Genomic DNA, 16,510 nt, shown 5'->3' with positions numbered 1-16,510 from the left:
CTATGCAAAGGTACTCAAACTTTTTTCCATCGCAACTCACATAGAATGTTATAGGATTTGTTTGACACACTGGGGCAAACAAATGAGGCAACTGTCAGCCAGAGGTGACTGCCTGGGACTCCAGCGCCACATAGCTGAGGCTAAGTGGGTCAATACCTATAAATCTTACACTAGCTTACCACAATAACATCTTTTAAACTATTTTCCAAATCATTAAGTATCAAGTGTTGCTACCCTGTAGTAGTACAGAAATGACAGCAAACTAGCAATTAATAGAAAAAGCTAGATTCCTGAAGGTTATGGCCTTTAGAAAGATCTTAATTGTTCACAATGGTAAAACTAGGAAAAAAAAGAATTCTATAGCCTCAGACATGTCTCCCTGCAGACCACAGCTACATGTGAAACTTACCTTTACTAAGATACTTTTACTATACTTACTGTAACTAAAGTTTTTAGGTTTCGTAGGTGTAAATATTGCATGTAGTTACAGTGTTTGCTGGAGCCATTACCATCTGGATAACACTTTATTCATGTTCTTTAAATAACTAACAGCCTCTAATTTAGGGGATTCACTTTGGTTGCTTAGCTTCCAAGCATGAAAGGTTGTTTGCACATCTGCAAGAGTTCAATTACTTCATGCTATCTTCAGGTAAACCTCATGGAAATGCCATACACAGTTTTCAAGGCATTATATTTTCTGACTGAAAATTCAACGGACATTCTAAAAATGAAAGCACAGAATTAAGCCATGTACAGAGAGCTACAACAGTATGTGGACATCAATTCACTGGGCTTGTAGCTGAAGCACACCACTAAGTGAAAGCCAGGACCTAGATGGCATCTTGGATTCCTACTGCTCGCTTTCTCCTTCTCTCTTCATCTCAAAACCATGTCTTTCAGGCCACTATCATTCCGCACCTGAAATACTACAATGACCTGACTGGCACCATGCTCACACTCATCTTTTGAACTTTGTGTTATTCCCTTATTTGGAATACCCTTCTCTCACCCCTAGCTCTTCCCTGGCAAGCACCTTCAGGTTCAAGACTATATAGTCCATTCTCACGCTGCTATAAAGAACAGCCCGAGACTGGATAATTTAGAAAGGAAAGAGGTTTGACTCACAGTTCCACTAGGCTGGGGAGGCCTCAGGAAACTTAGAATCATGGCAGAAGGGGAAGGAAACACAACCTTCTTCACTTGGCAGCAGGAAGAAGTGCAGAGCAAAGGTTGGGGAAAAGCCCCCTATAAAACCATCAGATCTCATGACAACTCACGCACTAAAATGAAAACAGCATGGAGGTAACCACCCCCATGATTCAATTACATTCTAAAAATGAAAGCACAGAATTAAACCATGTACAGAGAGCTACAACAGCATGTGGACATCAATTCACTGGGCTTGTAGCTGAAGCACACCACTAAGTGAAAGCCAGGACCTAGATGGCATCTTGGATTCCTACTGCTCGCTTTCTCCTTATCTCTTCATCTCAAAACCATGTCTTTCAGGCCACTATCATTCTGCACCTGAAATGCTACAATGACCTGACTGGCACCATGCTCACGCTCATCTTTTGAACTTTGTGTTATTCCCTTATTTGGAATACCCTTCTCTCACCCCTAGCTCTTCCCTGGCAAGCACCTTCAGGTTCAAGACTGTATATCCCTCCCACAACATGTGAGGATTATGGGAACTAGAGTTTAAGATGGGATTTGGGTGGCACCCAGCTAAACCATATCAAAGACTAGGCTCAGGTTTCATCCAGGAAAACTTTCCTTCATCCTAAGGCTGACTCAGGTGCTGCTGCTTCTGCGTCCCAGCATTCTCACACTGTGCTAATTACCCATCCTGGTAATTAGCATACAGTGACTTTAAAATGCTGTTAGGCCCGGCCGGGCGTGGTGGCTCACGCCTGTAATCCCAGCACTTTGGGAGGCCGAGGCGGGTGAATCACGAGGTCAAGAGATCGAGACCATCCTGGTCAACACGGTGAAACCCCGTCTCTACTAAAAACTACAAAAAATTGGCTGGGCATGGTGGCGCGTGCCTGTAATCCCAGCTACTCAGGAGGCTGAGGCAGGAGAATTGCCTGAACCCAGGAGGCGGAGGTTGCGGTGAGCCGAGATCGCACCATTGCACTCCAGCCTGAGTAACAAGAGCAAAACTCCGTCTCAAAAAAAAAAAAAATGCTGTTAGGCTACCTGCCACCCTACTGGGCTTTATGCTCCTCAGGGTAGAAATTATGTCTCATTTCTCTAGCACCTAGTAGAGAGATACACCCTAGTAAGCATGCAATGCAATATATATTGACTGACAGACCAGTTTTCTTATTTGTTCTTTTAGACGACTATATCTTACCCAAGCTGCTGGACTAGAAGTGCCACCTGAAGAAATGCCTTTGGAATTGCCAGAAACACATATAGGTATTATTTTATTGCAACGGTGATGATATTTTTTCAAACTCTTGTTTTCAATTTTAAAAACACTTACCTATTGTGAGCAGGTGCCCACATACAAAAGCTATTCAGGGAGTAGATACCTGCCAGCTCCTCTAAATTTCTCCTCTTGCAGGGCTTGTCCTAATCTATCTCCTCTCTGTAGTCCCACTTTCAAATGAAGGTCACCATGTTTCACAGTAAATTAAATAAATACTGGCGAAAAGGGATGAGGGATGGTCTGTTGTCTACACTGGCAAGGTTTAGGGCCCTATTTAGCTAACCAAAATGACAACATATACATAGACACCCATATAATTACTGTAACTTATTAGCTAACAGAAAGTAATACGACTTAGAATTTCTACAAATGGGACTCTCTCTTACTTTAACACATAAATTCTACATTTGCAATTCTCCAAGTTCCATCCAATTAAAAATGTGACAAAGTATGTATTGTATTTTTATATGATCAAAAACGCATACACAATTAATTCCTTTGTATTCATCCAAGAAGAGAAGTCGGAACTGCAACCCATCAAAGCAGAAAGTGGAAACATGATGCACTCATCAGATGAGATCAGGACCTTACCTCTTAGTCATGAAACGAGCATCACGGATCTCCAGTATGTGAAGACAGCTGAAGAGGAAGGCTCGTGCACAGAGTCTGGGGACACGGATGTGAAGTACTTACTATATGAGGATGAGAAGGATTTCAAGGTAAGATTCATAAGAACATAACTTTGACTACCAAGACAATGCTGTTTCATTAATTGAGAAACCTAACGTGTGCATAGCGTAAATTCCATTTACAATTATTAGTAAAATTGACCCACCATTCACATCTCTCATTTGAATACTATTTTCACTCCTACTCTTGCCCAATTTGCTATCTATATTCCTTTATAGGCCTCCATTACTAGTATACAAAGTAAGCTATCTAATGCTACATAACAATCCCTAAAACCTAGTGGCTTAGGACAACAATTATGTATTCTCTCTTGGGGCTCTGTTGGTTAGAAATTCAGGAAGGGCTCCACTCAACAGTTCTCACTTGGTGGACTCTCAGTTGCAACCATATGTTGGCTAGGTCTGCACTCATCTGAAGGCTTGATTGGGGCAGGTGTCTTCACTTCCAAGGTGGTTTATTCATGGCATGTTGATGCTGGCTAAACTGAGAGCCTCACTTCTTCTTTACATGTGCCTCCCCATAGGATGTTTTGAATTTCCTTTGTTATAGTGTGTCTTTTCCCAGATCAAACAATCCTAGAGACCAAGATGAAAGCAGCAATTTGGCCGTGGTGGCTCATGTCTGTAATCCTAGCATTTTGGGAGGCTAAGGTGGGTGGGTCACCTGAGGTCGGGAGTTCAAGACCAGCCTGGCCAACATGGTGAAACCTCATCTCTACCAAAAACACAAAAATTAGCTGGGCATCGTGGTGCGTGCCTGTAATCCCAGATAGTTGGAAGGCTGAGGCAGGAGAATCGCTTGGATCCGGGAGGCAGAGGTTACAGTGAGCAGAGACTGCACCACTGCATACAGCCTGGGGGACAGAATAAGACTCCATCTCAAAAAAAAAAAAAAAAAAAGAAAGAAAGAAAGCAGTAGTTTGTATGTCTTAGCCTTGGAAATCATACACTGTCACTTCCATCATATTCTACTGGTTGATCCAGTTACAAAGTTCCATCCAAGGGGAAGGAACATAGTTCCTGCATCTTGATGGAGGAAGGTCAGCATCACATTGTAAAAGAAACACTTGGAATATGATAGGAATTAGGCTATCTTTGGAAAGCACAAATTGCCACATATACCATTCGTTAAAACCTTGAGTTTTAAGCCTTTTAATTTTAAAACTTCTTTCTAGTCCATTCCAGTTACTCCCACAGCCATCCCTTGTTATTTTCCTTCTTGGTACTTTAAAAGTTCTCCTAGAATTTAAAGTCTGGTAGTGAAAAAAATGATGTAAGAAAGCAGAAGAAACTGAATAAACCAACACAAACCATTTTAACTAACTACAATTCAATTCTGCTGCCAACAAGTGAAGATTTAAAGACTAAAGTTCTAGTTCCTCTAACACTGAAACACCTCCAAGAGTATCTTAGAATCATGACTCCTGGATATCATGATAATCTCAGGCTAGTGGACAGTTGTCTCCAAAATCCCCAAATTGCATACCATTTGGTTGAATGAAAGATGTTCTTCCATGCAAGTTTCCAATGTCGTCAAACTGCCATGGCCATGGTTTATTACTTGAGAATCCTCCTCCCAGTGATTCTGAAATATGTGATAGATCTCCATCAACTTACTTTTCTCCAGTCTTGCATTTATCACAGCTGCATATTTTGAAAGCTAAATAGAATTATATATATTTTGAGAAATAAGACATCACCTTCCTTTTTCATTCTTTGCTTCTTCTAAATTCAAACAAATATTTATTGAGAGTCCCACAACATGCCAGGTCCGTGTTAAATGCTTGCGCCTTTAAGGGAGAGAATAGCAAGAAATGAACTCTCCAAGATGCCTATACAGCAGCCTTACCCCCAAATCACTTACAGACTTGTAGAAGACAGGTAAGAAAATCAACAACTACCATTTGAGAGTAAACAGACCATATGTACCTATGTCCCCAATCAGTCTGTGAGCTTATCATTGCACCCTAGAACTTGACACAGGGCTGGCATACAGTGAACACTTGGAAAAGGTTTGCTAAGGAGTCGTGTAGAACAAATTAAAAAGCAAGAGTTATGACAGGGGAGACTTCCCAGAGGAAGGGACATTGGGTAGGGTGTGAACTCTTGTCCACCCAGTTTTGGGTTGGCTATGGGATTTCTTATCAGTTAGACTTCTGTTTTTTGATAGCTCAGACTTGTAAACCAAAAGGTATCTGAGACAGGTCTCAATCAATTTAGAAGTTGATTTTGCCAATGTTAAGGACAATACCTAGAAGAAAAAAACATGAAATCACAGAAGCAGTGTGTGGTCTGTGCCTTTCTCCAAAGATGACTTGGAGGCCTTCAGTATTTAAAGGAAAAAAGTGGGCTGGAGGGGAAAGCAGGAGGGTACGGTCATCTACATGCTGCAAGAGAAAAGGAGCAGGTAGGGAACAGTCAATTATGTACTCACCTCACACTTTACAAAAGATCAGGTGCACGTAGAGTAGCTACCTGTGGATATATTAAACCTTTTATCTGCAGCTATCTGCTTACGAACAAAAAGAAGGGCAGTCGCTTACATGACTCAGCTTGCGGCTTAATTTTTTCCTTTTTGCAAAGTGAATTGGGGTCCCATGTTTTTATTTTCCTTTCACAGACTACAGTTAGTTTGGCACTAACTATAGACAGCATCCCTCCCCCATTAACCCACTATGAGACAAGCTTGCCAGCCTTGCTGCCTGCTTTTTGGGAGATCTTGCCTACTATGTATGCCCCACAGGGTATATAAGTTTACCGAGTGTTTTGTTTTTTTCCCATTTATAGTGGTTCTCATATTTCCTGTGTTATACAGCATCAAGCAATTAGTAGGCAATGAAGTCTGTCAGATAAAGGCCAGCTGTAATAAAGAAAGCCTACTCTATCAAAGGTGATAATTTGCTGAATCACTTCTCTTATTCTTTTTTGTGTCGGTTTACCATAGGATTATGTAAACTTGGGCCCCCTGGGAGTGAAGCTTATGAGTGTGGAGAGCAAGAAAATGCCAATTCATTTTCAAGAGAAAGAAATTCCAGTCAAACCCTATGAAGATATCAGGAGCCCAGAAAGCCACCTCACCTATAAGATGATGAAGTCTTTTCTCTAAGGCTGAAAGATGCAAAGGAAACACAACTTTTCCTTATAACTATTCTTTGGGAACTGAAGTATATTACCTGTTGCCCATTTTACTTACACTTTGGCTCATTTTTAAACCAGCAGTTATTGCTAAAGATCATAATTACATTTAAAATCAAAGTCCCAGGTATTCAGCTATTCATTTACTTGCATGGTATGAGTGACCACAATGGAAGCACACTTTGTATTTCTACATTGAAGTATTCAGAAGTATGACAGTGGGTTCAAGGTAGTCTCTGACATTCCTTTTCTCACACACACACACACAAAGCCACTGATTAATCTGCGATTCCAATATGAAATAGTTCCATTAGAAATATTTCTAAGAAAAACTTAGAGGTTTGCATAGCATTGTCTACACATCTTTCCCTCTGAGGATGCTCAATGTGATGGACACCCAGTTTATAATTCAAGTCAATTCTTCTTAGTTTAACCCTGTGTATTAGTCTGTTCTCATGCTGCTAATCAAGACATACTCGAGAATGGGTGATTTATAAAGGAAAGAGGTTTAATTTACAGTTCCACGTGGCTAGGGAGGCCTCACAATCATGGCAGAAGACAAATGAGGAGCAAAGTCACATTGTACATGTTGGCAGGCAAAAGAGAGCTTATGTGGGGGAACTCCCATTTGTAAAGCCATCAGATATTGTGAGACTTATTCACCACCTCAAGAACAGTATGGGAAAACTTGCCCTAATGATTCAATTACATCCCACCACGTCCCTCCCATGACATATGGGAATAATGGGAACTATAATTCAAGATGAGATTTGGGCAGGGACACAGCCAAACCATATCACCCTGTTTATAATGAATACAAAAAATGTTGGCAACAAACTTGAGAGTGTTAATTCATTGTATAAAAATAGTCCACTGAGAGGGAGCATTCCCTCCCTCCAGGTATATCTAAACTACCATGTTCCTATCCAAAGCAAATACCACTTCTCTCATGCCTACCACAAGCCAAGGACACTGTGACTATCTGGATGTGACATCAGCATTCCATTTGGATCCTTGAGACCATATAATACTACCATGTGTCATGTTTCTGTAATCTTTAGTGCTACAAGGATTAATTAATCATCAATGGGGGATGTTATTGGCATTTAATGGAAGGACAATTGTGCAGCACTGTCTTGAGCCCACAGAATATTAGCACTGCTGCCCCCTCAATCTCAAATGCTGCTACCTCAACACTTCTCATTGTAGAAGTCAAAAACACTGGTCATGTTTCCTAATGCTCCCTATGTGGTAGTACCATCACCAAGTAAACAGCTTTGAGTTTCTCCTGTACTTTATTTTTTATTTTTGGAGCCAAGAACTCTGTCACCCAGACTGGCATGCAGTGGCACTATCATAGCTCACAGCATCCTGAAACTCCTGGGCTCAAGCAATCCTCCTGCCTCAACTTCCCAAGTAGCTGGGACTGCAGGTCTGTAACACCAAGCCTCAGCCTCCCAAAGTGCTGAGATTACAGGCATGAGCCACCACCCAGCCTCTCCTGTACTTTAATCTCCACTGTGTTTAGTGCTTCCCTGGACCCTTCCCATTCTCTCCCAAAATGTTCAATCATAGCCTCTAAAAAAACAATAAGACAAATGCCATTGTTGAAGGTGTAAACACCCAAGGGGTACACCTTGCCTACTGCCTAGACAGAGCTGATTCATCAAGACAGGGAAATTGCAATAGAGAAAGAGTAATTCACACAGAGCTGGCTGTGCCTGAGACCAGAGTTTTATTATTACTCAAATCAGTTTCCCAGAGCATTCAAGGAGCAGAAAGGATAGCGGGTGGGTTGCGGGAAGCCAGTCAGTTGGGAGTGCTGATTGGTCAAAGATAAAATCATAGAGAGTCAAAGCTGTCCTCCTGCACCAAATCAGTTCCCAGATGGAGGGGCCACAAGATCAGATGAGCCAGTTTACTGATCTAGGTAGTGCCAGCTGACCTATCATTTGCAGGGTCTGCAAAATAGCTCAAGGAGCAATTTAGAGAGGATCAGAATCTTATAGCCTCCAGCTGCATGACTCCTAAACCATAATTTCTAATCTTGTGGCTAATGTTAGTCCTACAAAGGCAATCTACTCCCTAGGCAAGAAGGAGATCTGCTTTGGAAAAGGGCTATTATTATCTTTGTTTTAAACTATAAACTAAATTTCTCCCAAAGTTAGTTCAGCCTCCACCCAAGAATGAACAAGAACAGCTTGGAGGTTAGAAGCAAAATGGAGTCAATTAAATTAGACCTCTTTTGCTGCCTCAGGCATAATTTCACAAAGGCGAAGGTTTCAAAGATGTCTTTTCTTTTTGAGACAGGGTCTCACTGTCATCTAGGCTGGCATGCAGTAGCATGATCATGGCTCACTGCAGCCTTAGCCTCCCAAGTTCAAGGGATCCTCTCACCTCAGCCTCCCAAATAGCTGAGACCACAGGAGCACACCACCATGTCCAGCTAATTTTTTATTTTTTTGTAGAGATGAGGGGGGTCTTACCATGTGACATAGGCTGGTCTTAAACTCCTGAGCTCAAGTGATCTTCTTGGCTCAACTTCTCAAAGTGCTAGGATTACAGGTCTGAACCACCATGCCCAGCCTGTTGAAGGTTTCTTTTACTCTCTGGTCTTGACCGGCACCTGGGTAAATAGGAAAATTATGGCAGAAATAAATTAGTTCTTTGAGCCAATGAGAACAAAGACCCAATGTACCAGAATCTCTGGGACACAGTTACGACAGTGTTTAGAGGGAAATTTATAGCACTAACTGCCCAAAGAAGAAAGCAGGAAAGATCTAATATCAACACCCTAACATCACAATTAAAAGCACTAGAGAAGCAAGAGCAAATAAATTCAAAGGCTAGCAGAAGACAAGAACTAAGATCAAGCAGAACTGAAAAAGACAGAGAGACAAAACCCTTCAAAAACAACAAATCCAGGAGCTAGTTTTTTTTTAAAGATTAACAAAATACATAGACCGATAGCCAGTCTAACAAAAAGGAAGAGAAGAATCAAATAGACATAATAAAAAATGATAAAGGGGATATTACCACTGATCCTACAGAAATACAAAGAATACTATAAATACCTCTACGTAAATAAACTAGAAAATCTAGAAGAAATTGATAAATTCGTGGACACGTACACCCTCCCAAGACTAAACCAGGAAGAAGCTGAATCCCTGAATAGACCAATAACAAGTTCCAAAATTGAGGCAGTAATTAATAGCCTACCAGCCAAAAAAAGCCCAGGACCAGACGGATTCACAGCCGAATTCTAGCAGGCATACAAAGAGGAGCTGGTATCGTTCCTTCCGAAACTATTCCTAACAATAGTAAAAGAAGGACTCCTCCCTAACTCATTTTCTGATGCCAGCATCATCCTGATACCAAAACCTGGCAGAGACACAACAAAAAAAGGAAATTTCGGGTTAACATCCCTGATAAACATCAATGCAAAAATCCTCACTAAAATACTGGCAAACCAAATCCAGCAGCACATCAAAAAGCTTATTCACCACGATCAAGTCAGCTTCATCCCTGGGATGCAAGGCTGGTCCAACATATGCAAATCAATAAACATAATCCATCACTAAACAGAACCAATGACAAAAACCACATGATTATCTCAATAGATGCAGAAAAGCCCTTTGATAAAATTCAACACTCCTTCATGCTAAAAACTCTCAATAATCTAGGTATTAATGGAACGTATCTCAAAATAATAAGAGCTATTTATGAAAAACCACAGCCAGTATCATACTGAATGGGCAAAAGCTGGAAGCATTGTTTGAAAACCAGCACAAGACAAGGATGCCCTCTCTCGTCATTATCATCAGAGTGAACAGGCAACCTATAGAATGGGAGAAAACTTTTGCCATCTATCCATCTGATAAAGGGCTAACATCCACAGTCTACAAGGAACTTAAACAAATTTACAAGAAAAAAACAACCCCATCAAAAAGTGGACAAAGGATATGAATGGATACTTCTCAAAAGAAGACATTTATGTGGCCAACAAACATATTTTAAAAAGCTCATCATCACTTGATCATTAGAGAAATGCAAATCAAAACCAAAATGAGATACCATCTCACACCAGTTAGAATAGCAATCATTAAAAAGTCAGGAAACAACAGATGCTGGAGAGGATGTGGAGAAATAGGAATGCTTTTACACTGTTGGTGGGAGTGTAAATTAGTTCAACCATTGTGGAAGACAGTGTAGCAATTCCTCAAGAACCAGAAATAGCATTTGACTATTAACCAGAAATATCTAGAACCAGAAACAGCATTTGACTCAGCAATCCCATCACTGGCTATATACCCAAAGGACTATAAATCATTCTGTTACAAAGACACATGCACACGTATGTTTACTGCAGCACTATTCACAATAGCAAAGACTTGAAACAACCCAAAAGCCCATCAATGATAGATTGGATAAAGCATATGTGGCACATATACACCATGGAATACTATGCAGCCATTAAAAAGGGATGAGTCCATGTCCTTTGCAGGACAGAAAGCTGGAAACCATCATTCTCAGCAAACTAACACAGGAACAGAAAGCCAAACACCACATGTTCTCACTCTTCAGTGAGAGTTGATCAGTGAGAACACATGGACACAGGAAGGACAGCATCACACACTGGGTCCTGTCAGGGGGTGGGGCGCTAGGGAAGGGATAGCATTAGGAAAAATACCTAATGTAGATGACAGGTTGATGGGTGCAGCAAACCAACATGGCACATGTATATCTATGCAGCAAACCAGCATGTTCTGCACATGTACCCCAGAACTTAAAGTATAAAAAACAGAATATTATTATAAATATGTTAAAGCAAGGAAAAGATGAATAAGTAAAAATGTGAAGAATTTCAACAGAGCATTAGACTATAAAGAACCCAATGGACACTGTAGAAGTAAAAATATACAAAATCAATAAGTAATAAATGGGTCTAATGGCAGGCTGGATATGGAAGAAACCAGGAATAGTGAAATTTGGGACAAGTCAATATCCAACATCCAAAAATACTCAAACACAATTCCAGAAAGAATAAAGAACAGAAAGAGCAGAACACCGTGGGAATGAACATGTGGGATTAAGCAGTACAACATACATAACTGTGGTTGGCCTACAAGGAAAAGGGGTTGTAGAGATAAAGAAGAAGAAATATTTGAACACATAATGGCTGAGTTTCTCAAAACCAGTTAAAAACAACATACAGATTCAAGTTCTAAAGAACTGGCACATGGAAACTAACAATAATGCTGTTAGCAGTGGCCAGTCTGTATGGGTCTGCAGCAACCCCAATTCTTGCCTCCTCAGGAGAAAGAATTCGACCCAGGGGCATAAGGTAGAGGGAGAGACCAGGGCAAGTTGTAGAGCAGGAGTGAATATTAAAAAGTCTAGAGCAGGCTCTAGACTTTAGGTAAGAACAACGTATACTGCAATATTGGTTTGTTAATTGTGTGAAAAGTACCATACTAAAGACAAATATAGATACAAGACAAACTGGATGTGGCATATATGAGATCACTGTACTTGCCATCATTGTTTTTTTGTAAATTTAAAACCTTGAAGACAATAGTCTGTTTACAAATAAGTAAGTAGTCACAGACTCCAAAAAGATACTCCATGGGCCAGGTGCAGTGGCTTATGTCTGTAATCCCAGCACTTTGGGAAGCTGTAACCAGAGGACTGCTTGAGTCCAGGAGTTCGAGACCAGGCTGGGCAACATAGGGAGAACCCTTCTCTACATATAATAATTTTAAAAATTAGCACGAAGTGGTGGAGTGTGACTGTGATCCCAGCTTCTCAGGAGACTGAGGTGGGAGGATCGCCTGAGCATGGGAGGGTGTGGCTACAATAAGCTATAAGTATACCACTGCACTCCAGTCCAGGTGATGAAGTAAAGCCCTATCTCAGAAAAAAAAGATACGCTATGCAAACATCAACCAAAAAGAAGGTAGTGTGACTAAACTAATATAAGACAAAGTAGACTTTAAGGCATAAAGTATTAAGATAAAAAGAAAATGAAGAAAAATATAATAGTAAATTAGCCAGTTCATCTGAATGACATAACAATACTAAATTTGTATGCACATAATAAACATGGTCTCAAAATATATAAAGTTTACCAAAGTAAAAAAAAGATACAGTAAATTGTATGTTATATATATTTCAGAATAAAAAAGAAAAAAGAGAAAAATACAGACTTGAAGATCTTACCACACTTCTCTCAAGAAGTGATAAATTAGACACAAATTAATGTTAACAACTGTATAATACACATTCCTTTCATGTGCACATGAAACATTTACAAAAATAGAACATATGCAAGTCATAAAGAAGACAATAAATATTCGAAAAACTGTAATCACATAGAATGTGTTCTGTGACAACTATGGAATTTTATTTTTTTATTTTTTATTTTTTCGAGACAGAGTTTCACTCCGTCTCCCAGGCTGGAGGGCAGTGGCACAATCTCTGCTCACTGCAAACTCAGTCTCCCAGGTTCAAGTGATTCTCCTGTCTCAGCCTCCCCTGGGATTACAGGCACCTGCCACCACGCCCAGCTAATTTTTGTATTTTTATTAGAAACCGAGTTTCACCATGTTGGCCATGTTGGTCTCTCCTGACCTCAGGTGATTCGCCTGCCTCGGCCTCCCAAAGTGCTGGGATTACAGGTGTGAGCCACCATGCCCGGCCCACTGTGGAATTTAAAAACAAAACAAAACAAAAAAACTCCAAATAATTAGAAGGTAAGCAGAACACTTTTTAATAATTCATGAGAAAACATTTTGAACAATAATAAAAATGTGACATGTCAAAACATTTTGGATCGAGCTAAAGTAGTGCTTAAATTAAGAGAAATATATAACTTTAAATTCGTGTATTTAAAAAGAAGAAAGGTTGAAAAATCTTAAGCTGTTACCTTAAAGATTGTGAACCTCGAAAATTTCAGGCAGGTCTCAGTTAAGTTAGAAAGTTTATTTTGATGAAATGGGCGGATCACGAGGTCAGGGGTTCCAGATCAGCCTGACCAATATGATGAAACCCCGTCTCTACTTTAAAATAGGAAAATTTGCCGGGCATGGTGGCGTGCACCTGTAATCCCAGCTACTTGGGAGGCTGAGGCAGCAGAATTGCTTGAACCCGGAAGGCGGAGTTTGCAGTGAGCCAAGAGCACGCCACTGCACTCCAGCCTGGGCGACAGAGCGAGACTCCGCAACAAAAAAAAAGAAGAAGAAGAAGAAGAAAATAAAATTTATTTTGAGCGCGGAGTTCACTAGGCTCCGACCGGAAGCCGCCACTCAGCGCCCCGCCTCCAGCCCGCCACGGCCGCACCGCACGTTTTGCGTGGTACGGCGGCCGCCAGGCCTGCGTGCGGGAACGCCAAGCCGACACACCTGGGGAAGGCGATCCTGGCAGGCGGCCTCGGGGGCGGCATCGAGATCTGCATCACCTTCCCCTCCCAATACGTGAAGACACAGAGGCAGCTGGGCAAGCGCTCGCACCGGCCAAGTTACCAGAGCATCAGGCCCTGCGCGTGGCCGACGGTCCGCAGCCTTGGCGTCCTGGGCCTGTACCGCGGCCTCAGCTCCCTGCTCTACTGCTCCATCTGCACGGCGGAATGTTCGAGTTCCTCAGCAACCACAGGCGAGATGACCAGGGACTGCTGAACAGCACGCGCGGGGCTGATGTGAGGCCTGGGCACCTGCGTGGCCGAGGCCGTGGTGATCGTGTGCCCCGTGGAAACTCTCAAGGTGAAGTTCATCCACGACCAGCCCTCCCCAAACACCAAGTACAGAGGATTCTTCCACGGGTTAGGGAGTTTTGGGGGAACAAGGGCTGTAGGAGACGTACCAGGGCCTCACGGCCGCCGCGCTGAAGCAGGGCTCGAACCAGGCCATCCACTTCTTCGTTATAACCTTCCTGCGCAACTGGTACTGAAAGGACAACCCCAACAAGCTGATGGACCCGCTGATCACTGGGGTCGTCTGAGCTACCCAGTGCACAGCCAGCGTCTTTGGAAACACTCATCTGGAAGTGATTAAGACCTGAGTGCAGCTGGGCGCGGTGGCTCACGCCTGTAATCCCAGCGCTGTAGTTTGTTTTAGCTACTCAAGAGGCTGAGGCAGAAGATTGCTTGAGCCCAGGAGTTTGAGGTTACAGTAACCTATGATCATGCCACTGTATCCCAGGCTGGGTGACAGAGGGGTACCCTCTTTCTAAAAAAGCAAAACTAGGCCAGGAGCAGTGGCTCACACCTGTAATCCCAACACTTGGAAGGTTGAGGTGGGAGGATTGCTTGAGCCTAGGAGTTTAAGATCATCCTGGGAAACATAGTGAGATCCCCTCTCTAGAAAAAATAAAAATGAAAAAATTAGCCAGGGCTTGATGACACGTGCATGTGGTTCCAGCCACTTGGGAGGCTAAGATGAGAGGACTGCTTGAGCCCTGGAGGTTGAGGCTGCAGTGTACTGTGATCATGACATTGCACTCCAGCCTGGGTGACAGAGCAAGACTTTGTCTCAAAAAATCTAAGTAAAAATTTAAAAAAAAGGAAAATGTTGAAGAAACTAAACATTGACAAGAATACAGAGCACCTCGAACTTTCATATAATTGGTTACAGGAGTGTAACTTACAGTGAACACTGAAATATATTTTGCCAGCATTTATTAAACCTGGACATGTACATACACACACACACACACACATATATATATATATATACCACATGATACAGCAATTCCACTTTGGGCTTTATATCCAACTGAAATGAATGCTTATGTTCACCAGAAGACATGTACAAGACCCTAGCAGCTGTAATGATAATAGCTAAAAACTGGAAACAGCCCCAACGACTATCAATAATAAAACACATAAGTCAATTGTGTTATTCTCACTACTAAGCACTCAATTAAAAAAGTAAAATTGTGCTTAGTCACACTATGGAGTATCACACAGCATAAAGGAGAATAAACGACTGACACATGTAGCTATAATATATAAGTGAATCTTACACATGTCATACTGAAAGAAGGCAGACTTACAGTATGATTCCATCTAATAAAGCTCAAAAACAAGACAACCAATCTATGATGATAGAAGTCAAAACAGTGGTTATCTTTGTGGTGGGTAATGACTAGGGTGAGACATGAAGGGTTCTTATTGACCTGGGTGTGCTCACTTTGTAAACATTTATCAAGCAGGACTCCTTAGGTTTGTGTACTTGATGGGTGTATCTTACACTTCAAAATGGAGTGAAGTTGCCATTTTATTAAGAATGGTAAACTTGTTATAGATAAGATTTAACTCTATTTTTCTCAGGAAAAAAAAAAAAAAAACTTTCCATTGGGACAAATCAAACAGCTTCTAGTAACCAACACAAACAGCCTATGTGGCAACTCACTGATTTCAGCAGGTAAACAGAAATTGACTTTTTCTCTCACACTTGGAAAGTTCAGACCATGAGATTAAAGCAAGCCAGTCATAACATGGAAAGAATCCCACCTAATTTGTTAGTTGCGGCAATTTTTCCTACACAGTGCGAATTTGAGTCAGAAGAAAATATCAAGTGACTGTAAGGAAAATGGCTATGCTTCCAAGACAAGGATGCCCTCTCTCACCACTCCTATTCAACGTAGTATTGGAAGTTCTGGCCAGGGCAATCAAGCAAGAGAAAGAAACTGTATTCAAATAGGAAGAGAGGAAGTTAAATTATCTCTGTTTGCAGATGACATGATTGTAAATTTAGAAAACCCCATCACCTCAGCCCCAAATCTCCTTAAGCTGATAAGCAACTTCAGCAAAGTCTCAGGGTATAAAATCAATGTGCAAAAATCACAAGCATTCCTATACACCAATAATAGCCAAATCATGAGTGAACTCCCATTCACAATTGCTAAAAAGAGAATAAAATACCTAGGAATACAACTTACAGAGGATGTGAAGGACCTCTTCAAGGAACACTACAAACTACTGCTCAAGGAAATGAGAAAAGACCAAACAAATGGAAAACATTTCATGCTCATATTCAAAAGAATCAATATCACGAAAATGGCCATACTGCCCAAAGTAATTTGTAGATTTAATGCTATTCCCATCAAGCTACCATTGACTTTCTTCACAGAATTAGAAAAACTATCTTAAATTTTACATGGAACTGAAAAATAGCCCATATAGCCAAGACAAGCCTAAGCATAAAGAACAACGCTGGAGGCATCATGCTACCTGACTTCAAACTATACTACA

General features: G+C 41.3%; 1 protein-coding gene, 1 long non-coding RNA gene and 1 pseudogene across 2 annotated transcripts in view; 2 read left to right on the top strand and 1 right to left on the bottom strand.

Moving 5' to 3' along the window:
• Window positions 1-6,759, top strand: part of CCDC83 (coiled-coil domain containing 83) — a 52,657-nt gene extending 45,898 nt beyond the window's left edge. The window contains 3 exon segments of the mRNA XM_032295932.1: window positions 2,345-2,424; window positions 2,951-3,156; window positions 6,071-6,759. Of these exon segments, the coding sequence (XP_032151823.1) occupies window positions 2,345-2,424; window positions 2,951-3,156; window positions 6,071-6,232 (448 nt within the window). The 3' untranslated portion in view covers window positions 6,233-6,759.
• LOC116563310 lies at window positions 2,993-9,052 on the bottom strand. The gene is made up of 3 exons (XR_004274330.1): window positions 8,748-9,052; window positions 4,613-4,711; window positions 2,993-3,129 (listed from the first exon to the last, which is right to left on the bottom strand). It is a non-coding gene; the product is annotated as an uncharacterized LOC116563310 (long non-coding RNA).
• Window positions 9,053-11,886: 2,834 nt separating this feature from the next.
• On the top strand, window positions 11,887-15,837 carry LOC116563132 (annotated as a pseudogene).
• The last annotated feature ends 673 nt before the right edge of the window (window positions 15,838-16,510 follow it).

This window comes from Sapajus apella, unplaced genomic scaffold (assembly GCF_009761245.1).
Source record: "Sapajus apella isolate SASKATOON/1434 unplaced genomic scaffold, GSC_monkey_1.0 scaffold34, whole genome shotgun sequence".
Taxonomy (NCBI): Eukaryota; Metazoa; Chordata; class Mammalia; order Primates; family Cebidae; genus Sapajus; species Sapajus apella.
This window is presented reverse-complemented; position numbering and strand designations above follow the sequence as displayed.